The 15243-nt window shown below is 52.3% G+C and overlaps 1 protein-coding gene across 1 annotated transcript; it reads right to left on the reverse strand.

The window, feature by feature from the left end:
* Nucleotides 1-1065: 1065 nt before the first annotated feature.
* On the reverse strand, nt 1066-4103 carry EIF4E1B (eukaryotic translation initiation factor 4E family member 1B). Its single transcript, XM_033178614.1, has 6 exons — nt 3916-4103; nt 3482-3577; nt 2773-2836; nt 1981-2094; nt 1708-1847; nt 1066-1360 (listed from the first exon to the last, which is right to left on the reverse strand). Exons 1-6 carry the CDS (start codon nt 4023-4025, stop codon nt 1246-1248), a joined length of 639 nt encoding a protein of 212 aa, XP_033034505.1. The 5' UTR covers nt 4026-4103; the 3' UTR covers nt 1066-1245.
* Between the last annotated feature and the right edge of the window lie 11140 nt (nt 4104-15243).

The raw sequence follows: 15243 nt of genomic DNA on the forward strand, positions 1-15243 counted from the left end.
TCGGACCTCCTGGCAGCCCCGCCTTCGGCCAGGCCCCGCCCCTGCGCAGGCCGCGGCCGCCGCGTTTCCCAGCGTCCTGTAGACCTGCCTGGGACGCCGGCTGATGGCACCGGAGGCTGCCTTGCTTCCCCTGCTGGGTACCAGCGCCATCCCAATCCCCAGCCTGCTGTTGGAGCCCATCCCGGGGAAGATTAACTGCGGCTCCGGCAGGCGAATGGGGAAGCTGGTCCGGATTGAGTTTTTAACACGTGCAGGACGTTTTATCATTGTGGGGTCGCATCAGGCTCACCTTCACCCAGCGGAAATTCAGCTCTACTTATTCTGGCTCAAACTCAGGCCAAACGAGGGCCTGGGCCTTGGTGCCACGCCGGCTGCACCCTGCCAGGTGCATATGCCCCAGCACCTGGCTCAAGCCCCTTTGGTGGCTGAGTTCCCCCAGCCGCGCCCCCTATCCTCCATACTGGCCTGGGTCCTGGTCAGGCTCCTTGATACCCAGTGATCTCACAATGAGCCCCTGTAAGACAGGACACGGGCAGATCAAAGTTTGGGGGAACCTGAATCTTACTCCAGTTTGAAGTCCTCTTAAAAATAATTCCAACTTTGTTCAGAAGTATTTATTTAAAACAGGAACAGAAACATGCTTAAGCTTTTATTATCAAGTTTATCCACTTCTACCAGAACCTTGGTGAGGTCTAGCCCAGCATCCCCCCACCTCCACTTCAGTCTGGTCCTGAGGCAGGCAAGGCCCAGAGAGCCTGGCTACAGCTAGTGAGAAAGGGAGCGGCCTTGCAAGGCTCTCTCAGTCCTCAGCAACCCACATATCCCTCTGTACAAATGATGGCGTTCACCCTCCAGAGTGTCTATGCCCTTGAGCCCCCCACCCATGGGAGAGTCTGTCTCTCAGGTCACCTCGCCCCCTTCTTGGGTAGCAACAGAGTAAACACTGGACTATGGGCTTCTCTGCCTACCATAGAGCTCTCCTTCCCCTCCATGACTCACCCCACCCCTGGGAGTTTCCTCCACCCTGCTGCTGTCCTGTGGCCCCAGGACAAGCTAGGTCCTCAGACTGCCACCACTACCCCCACCTGGCCCCTAGGGCCCAGGCCCCAACTCATGTTAAAGAGTGTTTGCATTCCTGTTCACTTGAGGACAGGTAAGAACTAGGCTGTCTGCTCCCCAGTCCCACCCCAACCCCGCAAAGTAATGAGGCTGTCCCATTACACAGAAGGGGTGCCAAGGCCCCCCTCACACCACAAACTTGTTCTTGGCTAGGGAGTTGCTCTTGGTGGCTGTGTCTGCGTGGGCCTGGTACCCAATGATGGTCTTCGGGGAGAGGCCCAGGCGCTCTTTGTATACACGCCTGCAGGTGCGGGGGACACAGGAAAAGAGACACAGGTAGTCATCAGAGGGTCCTAGAGATAACCTAGGCCACCAGACTCCTACCCTCATTCTGGCCACAGCCACACCTGTCGTGTCTTATCCATGTGGAAAAACAAAATATGACCCCCTTAATTCAAAAGGAGAACTGCACTGCCATAATAGAAAGTTAGAAATCTGGACACCAGACCCTTCCATACAGGTGGGCAAGGCAGAAAGGAGACAGGCTATGGAGACTTCCAGAGGTCTCCCTTGGAGGCCAAGCCACCTCCACCCACCTTCCCTCTAGAAGAGACCCAGCCCCCACCCCGTGCCAGAGAACCTCCTCACCCAATGTGCAGCACGCCCGCCTGGTTTTCTGCCTCCCTCGTCCACACAGCGATCTTGTCCCCCTTGGTGCGGATGTTGACGACGGCCCCACATACCTCCCTGCTGTGTTCCTCAAAGCTCTCCCCGATCAGACACAGCAGCTGGACCCGAAGTAGGGAGTTGTGAGATCACCGGCTGGGACATAGGGACTGGCCTGCCATCCTTGAGACCACTGCCAGCATGAGACCCACACAGCCCATCTCTTCCCCTGAGGACCCTCCTCCTCCAACTCACCGTCTCCAGCCACAGCCGGTCTAGCTCAATGTGGCGCTGCTGCTTGGCCAGGCTGACCAGCCAGCGGCCACCCCGCTTATTCCTGCTGTCCTCCCACATGGGCTGGATGCCATCCTGCAAGGCAGATGGCAAGTCAACTGCCTCCCTGTGTTCAAAGGGAAGTGGGGACCCACCTACCATCCCGGTCTTATCCGCTCTCTGCTGAGGCCCTAAGTAGGCCAGATTCTCTTATCCTCCTTCCCTCCGTGCAAGCAGGTTCCACCCCCAGCCACTCAGCCCCCGGACAGACAGCACTGGTCACCTTGTATAGCATTGTATATGTGCATGTCTCCTTTACTGACTTCCTTGAGATAAGCATTCAAATGGGGGTGGATTATGGAAGCCTCAGGGGGCAGACCCCAGTGCAGGCAAGGGGGACATCCCGGGCTTGGCTGCATGGTTCCCAGGCAGGGCAGAAGTCACCTGGAGAGGTCTCTAAATGTCAGCCCTCCAAGGATGGGTGTGGCATCAGTGTCCTCAAGCAATTCTGATGCCCTTCCCTAGTTAAGGAGCCAGGCCAGAAATCTCTCTCCCCCGCTCTTCCCCTTCCCACCTCTTAAGGTCCTCCAAGGTGCGGCTTGGGCCTGACCTACTCTGTACGGGCTCCTGTGGAGCATTTCCTCCAGTCAGAAACCGCAACTCTGCTGAGAGGTGGCCCGTAGCTCCCCACCCCCACCCCTCTGAGGGATTAATGCAGTGGAAGCCGGGAGGGATCAACCCCTTGTCCCTTTGCGGGAGGGAAAGGGAGCTTACCTTGAACAGGGCATAGTCACAGCCAGAGGAGAGCTTGCTGGCCAGCTGGATGTGACTGTAGAGCCTGGACAGAGCCCCCCGCCCCCCGATGCCAAAAGTCAAGGCTTTTTAGGGCCTGGTTCCAGCTAGGCTCAGCCCTCCCAACTCCTCATCCGACCCCATGGCCTCCAAGCTTTTGCTTACACTGGCCTGCCACCTGGGAGTTCACCCCCGTTTATCCAAACTCTCAAGACCCACCTTCTCCACGGAGCCTTCCCAGTGAAGGCTGAGCCAACCCCTGGGGAGGGTTTTGGACCCCCTCATGCGCCCCGCTCCAGCTACAGCCGAGGCCTTCTCGCCCTCCCTAGGGCTTAGTGCAGCCCTTTTCAGAGCCACTCCTGTGAGCACCTGGACACTGGGGCAGCCGAGTCCTCCCCTTGCAGCTGAGACAGGTTCAGAGAGGGGAAGGAACTTGCCCAGGTCACAGAGTGATGGAGTGGCTGAGTCAGGGTCAGCTCCCTGCTCCTCCCGCTCCCCAGGTTCTCTCCCTGAGCCCAGAGAAGGTGGTGGGGTGGGGGGTGGCTGTGCTCTACACCCCCTGGGCAGAACCCACCAAGTCCCAGCCCTCACCAATGCTGAAAGGCCCTAGGGAGGGCTGGCTCAACCTGGAGAGAGGGAGCCCAGAGCTCAGAGACCCCTAACTCTAGCCCCACTGGGGACAGACACTCACGCCCAGAAGTCCTCCACACTGTCCACCTTGGTGACCAGGTGCAGGTTGTCCTGCCAGGCCCGGCTGCGGTCATTCTTGAAGAACCACAGAGCCCACCTGGTGGGGGAAGCGGGAGGTAGCCAGGCGGAAGCAGAGAGCTCCTGAGTCCACCCCCGGGACACCTGGACTGACAGGGAGGACCCGCCCCTTCGAGGGCGCACCGGGAGATGAGATTTGGGGCAGGTGAATGAAATCGGTTGTCCTGAAGGGCAGGGGAGGAGTGGGGGTGTTTGACCCACAGTCTCTGAAGGGTTAGGGCTGGAAGGGTCAACAGGGCCCAAGGCTTAGGTCAGCTCTGGCCTCCCACGGATGAAGAGCCAGGGCCGAGAAAGGAGGGGTTGCCCAAGGCCACGCTGCCACCACAGAGGCTGGCCTGAAAGCAGGTTCCTTCCTACCTGTTCTGCAGGGGGTGCAGCTCCAGCTTGACTTCCATGGGGATCCCCATCCGGGCCTTCCCTCTCAGAGACAGCAAAGTCCTGGGAGAGTTCGGAACCTTTTCTCCCATGGGCGTCCTCTCTGCTGCTTCCTCCTCCTTCTCCTTCTCCTCCTCCTCCTCCCACTCTTGGATTCCACCCTTAGCTTCACTCACCTGAGCAAAAAAAAAAAGGAGTCAGGATGGGTAGTGAGCTCTGGCCCTGGCTGTCCCTGTGCCCACCCTGCCTGTCCCCTGCTCCAGGAGGGGAAGGCAGGGGCACTCACAAGGCCTGCAGTAGCCATGCCCAGCTCAGGCTCCATGGACGACCCAGCATCTGAAAAGTCCCCAGCTACCAGCTTTTAACCCACCAGCACCTGCCCCACCCACCTGGGGCGGGGGAGAGGGTGGGGCCATGGTGCGTTGGGGTAGAGAGGCCAGCCTGATTACCTCAACAGCAAACATTTAGTGAGGGCCTTCTCCATGCAGGCCTGGGACTGGGGAAGCAGCTGTGACCAAGCCAACCCAGCCCCACACCGTGGGGGCCAAGACGTGAAGGTAAGGGTCAATATTTGGAGTCTGCCCAAAGGGAAAGCAAGGTCTGCATCCCATGGAGGGTGACCCCACAATGTGAGGTGGATGGCCCTGCAGATGGCAGAAGCAGAGACACTGACATGGCCGTGGGGCCATCTGGCACCATCCCCATCCTTGCATCAGAGCAGGTATTCATCTGGTCTCTGGAAGCACCTGAGTTTGTTTGTTTGTTTTTAAATAAAATATTTTTTTGACTAGAGATGAAGGGATCTCACTGTGTTGCCCAGGCTGCTCTCGAACTCCTGGGCTCAAGTGATCTCCCATTTCAGCCTCCCAAAGCGCTGGGATTACCAGCATGAGCCACCATACCCAGTGGCATCTGAGTTTTTTAAAAGTTTAATCATCTGCCAACATTTAGACATAGGGGGATTTTATACTAAGATTCACATTTTTGGTTTCTCTTGAGAATTTGGAAAGGTCCTCCTGGATCTACTGCCTCACAGGCACCTAATCCCTTTGGAGACACATGAGGCTCCCTACAGCCCCCACCTTACCTCCTGCCCCACCTGAGTGTTCTCTGCCTGACATGGATGGTGAAGGTCAGGGCCGCAGCCACACAGCCTGGGTTCCAGTCCTGATTCTAGCCTGACTGCAGCCAAGCCTGCGCTTCATCGAGTCAGTTTCCCCATCTGTAAAATGAGAATGTTAATCATACACAACTCAGAAGCTTGTTGAGGGTATTACATGATATAGAACCCATAGAACAAGGCCTGGCTCCTGCTCAACATGAAGTCAGCTGAGGGTTCTCCCAGGCTGGGGAGGGTGGGGACTGGAATAGGGAAGGAAGGCGGGGAAGCTTTGGACACCTTTCTCAGCCTTCTGAATGACCCCTTTTCTGTGGAGGCTGAAGCCTCCCCAGGTCCTTTAAAGTTTTGCATCCTCCCCTTGGGCACTTTTAGGATACCAGACGTATAAAAGGCCCTGCTCCTCCCTGGCTCGTGACCATCTAGAGGCTATTTGCTCAACCCACATCCTTAAGCCCTCATACGTGCTGGGCACAGAGTTAGGTGCTGCTACGGTGATGAGCAAAAAACAAGTGGGCTCTGCGCTCAGGTTTATGAGATTAAGCATCTATCAGACAATCTGTTTCATCACAAACACAACCCACTGAAAGAAAGGGATTCAGGGATGGGAGAACCTAAAAAGTCTACCATCCAAGCTGGGGGCTTCAGAACAGCAGTTCTCAGGTGTGTTTATCAGAATCACCTGCACAGCTTGCTCATCACATGCTGCTGGGCCCTGTCTCAGAACTTCTGACGTCTTAGTTCTGGGCCTGGGCCTGAGGATGTTTCCGTTTTATTTATTTGTTTATATTGTTTTGAGGCAAGGTCTCACTCCAGCTGCCCAGGCGGGAGTGCAGTGGTGCCATCTCGGTTCACTGCCATCTTGACTTCTCGGCTCAGGTGACTCGCCCACCTCAGCCTCCTGAGTAGCTGGGACTACAGGCATGCACCACCATGCCCAGCTAGTTTTTGTTGTTGTTGTTGGTTTTGTTTTGTTTTGTAGAGGTAGGGTTTCTGCATGTTGCCCAGGCTGGTCTTGAACACCTGGACTCAAGCAATCTGCCCACCTTGGCCTCCCAAAGTGCTGGGATTACATGCGTGAGCCAATGCGCCTGGCCCAGGATGTTTGTATTTCTAACAAGTTTCCAGATGCTGCTGGTCAGGGACCCCGTTTTAAGAACCACTGGGTTGGAAGAAGCTCACTGAGAGGTGGTATTTGAGCTGAGACCTAAAGCATGAACAAGAAATAATAGGAAATAATTAACTGGGTCGGGGAGGGCATCTCTGGGAGTGGGAACAGCATGTGCAAATGCCCTGGGGCAAAGGGAATGTGGAATATCAGTGGACGAGAAGACAAGCCAGTGTGGGCGAAGCCAAAGGGGGAAAGAAATGGGTAAACCTGATCCTAGGGGCAGTGGGGAGCCACTGAGCATTCCGAGTGTGTGCAGACTGGCTGGGGAGGCAATCAGATATGCTTTTCAGCAGGTTCTCTGGATTGCTGTGCAGGAAACAGACCCCTGTGGCTGCAAGAAGATGTGGGAAAACACTGACTAGGATGCTAATGTAGTCGCCCAGGTGACAGATGGGATGGCAGAGAAGATGGAGAGATGATGATAGATTCAGGGGGTATGTAGAAGGAAAACTCAGTGATATTTGGTAGGCCCTGGAGGGGTGAAGCACTGTGTCCCACTTATCTATTGCCGCACAACAAACCACCCCAAACTTAGTGGCTTAAAACAATCATCATCATTTATTATGCTCACAAGCCTGCAATGTGGGACAGCCCAGCTCTCCTCCAAAGGGAGGTCAGCTAGGTTGGCTTACAGGTTGGGGCTGGAGTCATCTGCTCACTCACACGTGGGGCAGCTGATGCCAGCTGTCCGCCAGAGCCTCAGCTGGGGGTGCTGGCCAGGATCGCTCTGCGTGGCTTCTCCATGTGGCTGCTTGGCTCCCTCACGGCGTGGTGGCTGGGTTCCCAGAGCAAGCCTCCCAGGAGACAGGAAGCAGAAGCTGCCAGTTTCTTAAGACCTGGGCCTGAAACCTGGCACCACATCAGACCCACTGTATTCTACTAGAGTCACAGGCCCAGATTCAAGGGAGGGGACATACTGCCCCCTCTCCGTGGGAGGAGCATTGAAGAAATTTGGACAGAGGGAGCACTGGAGGAGGACCAGGCTGGGGAGAGATCACGAATCTAGATTTTGTTGTTGTTGTTTTGAGACAGGGTCTCACTCTGTTGCCCAAGCTGAAGTGTAGTGGCATGATCATAGCTCACTGCAGCCTCAAACTCCTCGGTTCATTCTCCTTTTTCAGCCTTCCGAGGAACTGGGACTATAGGTACATACCACCATGTCTGGCTAATTTTCAATTAAAAAAAAAAAGAGATGGGGTCTCAATATGTGGCCCAGACTAGTCTCAGATCAGCCTGGGAGGGTTCAAGTGATTCTCCTGCCTTTGCTTCCCAAAGTGCTGGGATTACGGGTGTGAGCCACTGTGCTGGCCAGGAATCTAGATCTGATGAAGAAAAAGGAAGGAAGGGCTGTCCCCCAGTACCGGGCATGGTCTTAGCTACCTTACAACTGTGGCCCAGAGCCCAGCATGGAATGGCCCTCCCAGCCACAGCACCCCTTCCCACCACCTCCCACAGCTTCCAGCCTGGGGAAGCCGCTGGAATCTTGGATTGACGTGACTAAGGAGAGACCTTAAGAGCAACCCCCTGGCCCTACAGGCATTCTGGCCCCTCCCTGAGCCCTCCCAAGTCTGTCTATGGGGCACATCTTCATGTCGGGATTGAACCAGCAGGGGCTCTTGAATCCCAGCCCTACCATCCTGTTCCTAAAATATCTTGAATCTGCCCATTCCTCTCCCTCCCGACTCCCCTGACCCCAGGGAAGCTGACTATGACTTCGGCTGCAACATGAGTCTTTCCTGACACTCCATTTGCTTCCACTCCTGCTTTCCTACAGAAAGTTCTCCAGGTTCCTCGGGGGGATCATTTAAAATATTAATCTGGTCACATAACTTCTTTGTTTAAAACCAAGGCCAGGTGTGATGGCTCACGCCTGTAATCCCAGCACTTTGGGAGGCCAAGGCAGGTGGATCACCTGAGGTCAGGAGTTCAAGAGTAGCCTGGCCAACATGGTGAAACGCTGTCTCTACTAAAAATACAAACAAACAAACAAACAACAACAACAACAACAACAAAAACTAGCTGGACATGGTGACGGGCACCTGTAATCCTAGCTACTTGGGAGGCTGAGGCAGGAGAATTGCTTGAATTGGGGAGGTGGAGGTTGTGGTGAGCCAAGATCGCGCCATTGCACTCCAGCCTGGGCAACAGAGTGAAACTGTATCTAAAAAAAAAAACAACAACAACCTCCAGGTCACCCAGGATGTGATCCAAAGTCCAGATCCTGGGCTTGCAAAGTTCTTGGGCGATCCAGCCTCCCATACCCTGAGCACATGGAGCCTCCAAAAGGCCAGATTTGTTCCTGCCTCAGGGCCTTTGCACTTTCAGTTTTCTCAGCAACTTTTTACAGAACTTCTCGTTGTCCTTCTGGGCTTGGTTCAAATGTCACCTTCTCAAAGAGGCCTTCCCTGACTGCTACCCTATCTAGAGAAGAGCACTCTCCCCCATGCCCTCGAATTCATCACCCTGTTCTATTTCTTTCTTAGCGCTTAACACTACTTATTTCGTTTATTCATTCAAAAAATGATGACCTACCAATTACTTTGTGCCAGACACCATTTTAGGCTCTGGGAAGCACAGCTGTGAACAAAATGGTTTCTCCTCTTTGAATCAGAAGGCCCTAGGACTCAGCCCTGGCACCTCTTCTCTGTTCTGTCAGTACTTGCTGTTTCATGCCCTTATCCAGTAATGGGCATTGAATGTCATTGAGACGGTGACATGCTTAGCCACCACCAGAAATCCAGAAGAGCATATCCAACTGCCTGTCCGACAGCTCCCTCTGGGTATCTAATGTGCATCTCAGAGCTACCATGTCCAAAGCTGAATTCCTGACACCTCCTCTGCGCCGCTCCACACTTGCTCTTCCAACCGTCTTCTCCATCCTTCCAACTGCTCAGCCGAAAACGTTGGAATGGTCCTGGGGCTCTGTCTCTCACGTGTTAGCACATGCCATGACCAGTTCTCCCTTCAGAACATCCAGGACCCAACCACTTCTCTTGGTGTCCATTGCCACCATCCCAGCCCAAGTGACAGTCATGCTGCCTGTGTAATGGTGATGGCCTCTGAACTGGTCCCCAGCTTTCACCCTTGCCCAGGAATAGTCCACTCCCTACTCCCTACACAGCAGCCATTACAATGAAATCTGGATCACTCCCTCCTCTGCTCACAGCGCAGGAGCCCACAAGGCCCTCATCCCTCCAGCCTTCCTCTCCCTCCCTCTGCTGCAACCACAGTGGTCTTCAGTCATGCAGATCTGCAGATGTGCCAGCCACCTCCTGCCTTAGGGTTTCCAGAGGCTGTCCCCTCACTTCCTAGCGTCTCTCAGGGGAGACGATCCCTGCCCATCGTATGTGACTGTTCAACCCCTCAGCCCCAGTGCAGCAATTCCTCTGCTTCTCCTCCCTGACTGCCCCCAGGATTTGTCACCTCCTGACACACCATATATTTTACTGATTTATTTTACTCATCCCTTGCCTTCCTCAAGGTCCCCAAGGCCCTTTTATTTTATTTATTTATTTATTTGTTTATTTATTTATTTATTTATTGAGACGGAGTCTTGCTCTATTGCCCAGGCTGGAGTGCAGTGGCACGATCTTGGCCCACTGTAACCTCCGCCTCCTGGGTTCAAGCGATTCTCCTCCCTCAGCCTCCTGAGTAGCTGGAATTACAGGTGCACATTACCACACCTGGATAATTTTTGTGTTTTTAGTAGAGACAGAGTTTCGTCATGTTGGCCAGTCTGGTCTTGAACTCCTGACCATAGGTAATCCACCCATCTTGGCCTCCCAAAGTGCTGGGCTTACAGGCATGAGCCACCACGCCCAGCCCCCAAGGCCTCTCTTGTTCACAGCTGTGTCCCCAGGGCCTACAACAGCATCTGGTTTATGGGAAGTACTCAGAAGTCAGAGGGAGCAGGGAGGATTGGTCAATAGATTTAGCAAAGTGAGCGTCGCTGATGATTTTTACAAGAGCAGCACAGTGGAAACATCTTTTGTGGTTACTAGTTGTGAATTGTCTGCCCATACTACTAGAATGCTGAGTTCCAGAGGGGCAAGCGCTTCACTGGTCTTATTTCCTGCTGCAGCTCCTGTACCTGGAATGATATTGGCACTGGGTAGGCACTCAGGGAAGACTGATTGAAAAGAACAAAGGCCAGTGACTTTCCCTCTCTGGATATCAGTTCCCTTATCTGTAAAATGGGAATGAAAATGCCTGCTTTGAAGGATTGCTGTGAGGACGTCATGACATAATGGATGGAGTACTTGGCGCTGTGAATGTACTTGGCATTGTAGATGTTCAGTAAATGTCCCCCATTCCCCTCCCTGTTCTCAGCTTTCCGTCCTGCCTGCCCTGCAGGACTCTGAGGCCTCTGGACAGCAGAAATGTTGCTAAATGTTTAATCTGCCAGGCGCCACACACACAGTTACAAAGGCACATCTGGATATTTGTAGAATCCAGGTGGGGCTGGGATCCCCAGGATCCGCTTAAGAGAACTCTCTGCTCCAGCTGCTGCAACTAGGATTTTCTCTAAAACCTTTCCCACCTTTTGTCATGTTCCCTTCCGAGAAGCTTCCAGAGTACATTCCTAGGAAGGGGAGAGGAAGAAAAGAATGGAAAGGCCCATTTCCTGGGGAAAGAGAGAACAAAAACAGTGAGAAGTCCTGAGGACTTGCAGGTTTAGGGACTGGCCACTGGAGGCCCACAAGCCCGAGCTTTGCCACCCCGTGCTCTAAAGGGTGGTAGGGGTATGTGGCGGGGGAAAGGATCCATCCTGCTAGAAAGTGGTGACCCAGTATCCGTGCCCCCTTCTTCTGAGGGAAGCACATATGGAGCAAGAGAGAAAAATGTAGCAAATGTTAATAATTGGTGAATCTAGCCAGGAACAGCGGCTCATGCCTGTAATCCCAGCACTTTGGGAAGCTGAGGCGGGCAGATCACCTGAGGTCAGGAGTTCAAGACCAGCCTAGCGAACATGGTGAAAATCTGTCTCTACTAAAAATACAAAAATTATCTGGGCATGGTGGCATGTGCCCATGGTTCCAGCTACTCAGGAGGCTGAGGCAGGAGAATCGCTTGAACCCGGGAGGCGGAGGCTGCAGTGAGCCAAGATCACACCACTGCACTCAGGCCTGGGCAACAGAGCTAGACTCCGTCTCAAAGAAGAAAGAAAGAAAGAAAGAAAGAAAGAAAGAAAGAAAGAAAGAAAGAAAGAAAGAAAGAAAGAAGGAAAGAAGGAAAGAAGGAAAGAAGGAAAGAAGGAAAGAAGGAAAGAAGGAAAGAAGGAAAGAAGGAAAGAAGGAAAGAAAGAGAGAGAGAGAGAAAGAAAGGAAGGAAAAGAAAGAAAGAAAAAGACAGACAACTGGCAGGTATTCTTTTTACCCTCCCCTCCCCTCTTCCTGCTGTCTGCATTGACATGATGGCAGGAGCTGCAGCAGCCATCTTGGGCCATTTGGATGAAATTCATGTACTAAGAATGGTACACCAGAAATGTAGGAGTCTTGGTTCCTGATACCTGTGAAGTCATCACACCACCTGTGGACTGCCCACCACTGAACTTGTTTAAGTGAAAGAACAAATGCCTGCTTTGCCTAAGCTTCTGTGCTAGCAGCCAAACGAACTTCCTGCCTGACTCAGAATTTAACCTATTTTCTGTTACCTGACACGCTGGACTTTCCCACCTGCTAGATCCCTTGCTGGGAATGGTTACCACCACCTGTAAGGTCCTTCTCATCTTTCAAAACCCAGCTCGAATGTCACTTTCTCCTGCAAGCTATCCCCTGCTGCCCCTTCCTTCTTTGGGCTCACTGCTATTCAGCTTCCCAACTACCCACTTGCCGCCCGTCCATCGCAGACTCTCCACTGCTGGTCGCCTTCAGTCTCCCTCTAGCATTTATCTAGTCGATCGCTATCCCCAAGGTCTCTGTGCACTCTCTTTAGCTTCTCTTTCTTTCTCAATGCCAGGGCCTTCTCAGTCTTTCTCCAGGTTACTCTGCTTCTGGCCACCCCTGAAGTTTACAGCATCTCAGGAGTCTGTTCTGGGCACTCTCTTCTTTTTACTCTCTATGCACCCCTGGAGGATCACACTCAGCCCTGTGACTCCAGCCACCACCTCTATGCTAATGACTCCAAACCCAGTGGGGCACTGATCTCACTTGGCTCACAAGAACAATTGTTAAAACTTCAGGAATTGGGCTGGCCACGGTGGCTCAGCCTGTAATCCCAGCACTTTGGGAGACCAAGGTGGGTGGATCACCTGAGGTCAGGAGTTTGAGATCAGCCTGGCCAACATGGTGAAACCCCGTCTCTACTAAAAATACAAAAATTAGCCAGGTGTGGTGGCGGGCACCTGTAATCCCAGCTACTTGGGAGGCTGAGGCGGGAGAATCCTTTGAACCCAGGAGGCAGAGGTTGCGGTGAGCTGAGGTCGCACCACTGCACTCCAGCCTGGGCGTCACAGCAAGACTCCGTCTCAAAAAAAAAAAGAAAGAAAAAGAAAACTTCAGGAATTGTGTGAGCCAGTTGTTAAAGCCATTACATTGTTAAAAATTAAATCATATAAAGTTATAGTTAAATTATGTTAAAAACATAGATAATACTCAAAACGCATAACTTCCTAGTTATTTTACTGTTATCTGTGCTCTTAAGGTTATTTTTATCTACGTTATCTGTATCATGAAAATTCTAGATAACTGAACCAATTTTCTGTTCAGTGACATCACACTGACAGCTTGGAATCAACTATGGTGGGTGTATTTTACCCCACGGACATTGGCAAACTACAAATGTAGGTATTCCTTCCCGCCTGCCCTTCTCCCGCCCCAACCTTGGAGAGCCATTTGTGTCATTTGTTAAAGAATTCTGAGTACACTGTGGCTCAAATTTGTACCTGAAACCAGCCTGGAGTGCTTTCCTGAGCTCTGGGCTCAGATACTCAGTAATCTGCTGGACACCTCCTCCAGCTTGTCTATCATTCCCCCAGGCAAGCTCATCATCATCTCCCACCAAGCTGCTCCACCCCCTCTTGCCTATTTCATTTTGCAGCAGCATCACTCACTCCATTGTCCAACCCAGAAACCTGGGAATCTTCCTCAACTTGTCCTTCTCCCTCTCCCGTAACACCTAATAAGTTACTCCCAAGTGATATTCACATCTCTCCTTCCAGCCCTGCTCCAGCCCCACCGGGGCTTCTGTCATTCAGGCGTCCTTTTCCCTCCTCTGGAGTCTGCCCCAGCCCCCTACTGATCCTTCTACAGCCAGTTTTATCCTCCTCCAACCCATCTCCATTTGGCCCCATAAAATGTAAATCTCATTAGGTCTCTTGTGCTTAAAGTCCTTCAGTGACTTCCCGTTTCCTGTGATCTGAAGTTCAGATACGCTTCATTTCATCTTCTTTCTCCCTTCCTCTTTCCCCCGCTCCTCCATCCTCCTTCATCTTTCTTTATCTCATACTCTGGCATCAGGAGTTCTTAATCCCAAGCCACAGCAATCACTTCTGGGTGATTTAAGCAGATAAGGAGTTTATTAAATATTGGGCAGCTCATGGGCCAGGTGTGATGGCTCATACCTGTAATCCCAGCACTTTGGGAGGCTGAGGTGGGAGGATCACTTGAGGCCAGCAGTTTGAGGCCAGCAGTTCGAGACCAGCCTGGGCCACCTAGTGAGATTCCGTCTCTACAAAAAATAAATAAGTAAATGACAAATACCCCATCTCTACAAAAAATAAGTAAGTCACAAACAAATAATAAATATTTGTTAAATTAGTCAGGCATGGTGGCATGCACCTGTAGTCTCATCTACTGAAGGGGCTGAGATGGGAGAAGCGCTTGAGACCAGGAGTTCGAGGCTGCAGTAAGCTATGATTGATGTGCCACTGTACGCCAGCCTGGGCGATTCAGTGAAGCCTTATCTCTTAAAAAATATATATATATATACTGGACGGCTCAAATAATCTCCAAGATAGCTAGAAAATCCACATTGGTGACCACACAGCCTGAAATGATGCCCCAAATCCCACTACCAGGCAGACCCATGAAGAATCCCAACACCATGCTGGGCATGGACAGTGCAGCTTGTCCTGTTGGTGTTGGACACTCCCACAGTGACTGTCACTGCTGCCAATGATCCTTGGCAGGAGCTGCCACCACCACTTTTCCACACCAGAACACACCCCCGCCTCCTTCCCTGCTGCTTCCTGGGACTAGCTTCAGGTCCCAAGTCTGGAGCTGCACCTGTCAGTCACATGTCCTGGTTGCAAGGAAGACTGAGAAAGCAATTATTTGTCATGGTCATCTCTCAAAGGGGAAGGTGGGTTCTGCCTCAGAAGGTAGGGGACCCCTTTAAACATGGGAAGGGGGAATTCTGATGCTGACAGACCAAAAATAATTATAGGTATCCTCCATGCTAGTTCTTTTTTTTTTTTTTTTTTTTTTTTTGGTGATGGAGTCTTGCTCTGTCACCCAGGCTGGAGTGCGATGGCGCGATCTCATCTCATTGCAAGCTCTGCCTCCCGGGTTCACGCCATTCTCCTGCCTCAGCCTCCTGAGTAGCTGGGACTACAGGCGCCTGCCACCATGCCCAGCTAATTTTTTGTATCTTTAGTAGAGATGGGGTTTCACTGTGTTAGCCAGGATGGTCTCGATCTCCTGACCTCGTGATCCACCTGCCTCAGCCTCCCAAAGTGCTGGGATTACAGGCTTGAACCACCGCGCCCAGCCGCTAGTTCTTAAAATAATACAAGTAAAATACTATCCAAGGGAAAATAATCAAACAGCACCAGGAAGGAAGGCAATGGAATGTGAAACTTCCTTCCCGGAACCCTCTCAGTCCCATTTCCTAGGTGCAACGCCCTTTAACAGTTTTTTCAGAAATTATTACAGATGTGTGGCCAGGTGAGGTGGCTCATGCCTATAATCCCAGCACTTTGGGAGGCCTAGGAGGGCAGATCACTTGAGGTCAGTAGTTCGAGACCAGCCTGGCCAATATGGTGAAAACTTGTCTCTACTAAAAATACAAAAATTAGCCAGGT

The sequence above is a fragment of the Trachypithecus francoisi genome, unplaced genomic scaffold, assembly GCF_009764315.1.
Source record: "Trachypithecus francoisi isolate TF-2019V2 unplaced genomic scaffold, Tfra_2.0 Lachesis_group2, whole genome shotgun sequence".
Taxonomy (NCBI): Eukaryota; Metazoa; Chordata; class Mammalia; order Primates; family Cercopithecidae; genus Trachypithecus; species Trachypithecus francoisi.

What these genes read in the sequence shown, in the direction of transcription:
- EIF4E1B (XM_033178614.1), bottom strand. Translation starts at nt 4,025, where the DNA reads ATGGGAGAAAAGGTTCCGAACTCTCCCAGGACTTTGCTGTCTCTGAGA. An exon ending in CTGCACCCCCTGCAGAACAG is followed by an intron (nt 3,578 to 3,915) that starts GTAGGAAGGAAC and finishes TTCCCCCACCAG; the next exon opens with GTGGGCTCTGTGGTTCTTCA. An exon ending in GCGGGCGTGCTGCACATTGG is followed by an intron (nt 1,361 to 1,707) that starts GTGAGGAGGTTC and finishes CCGCACCTGCAG; the next exon opens with GCGTGTATACAAAGAGCGCC.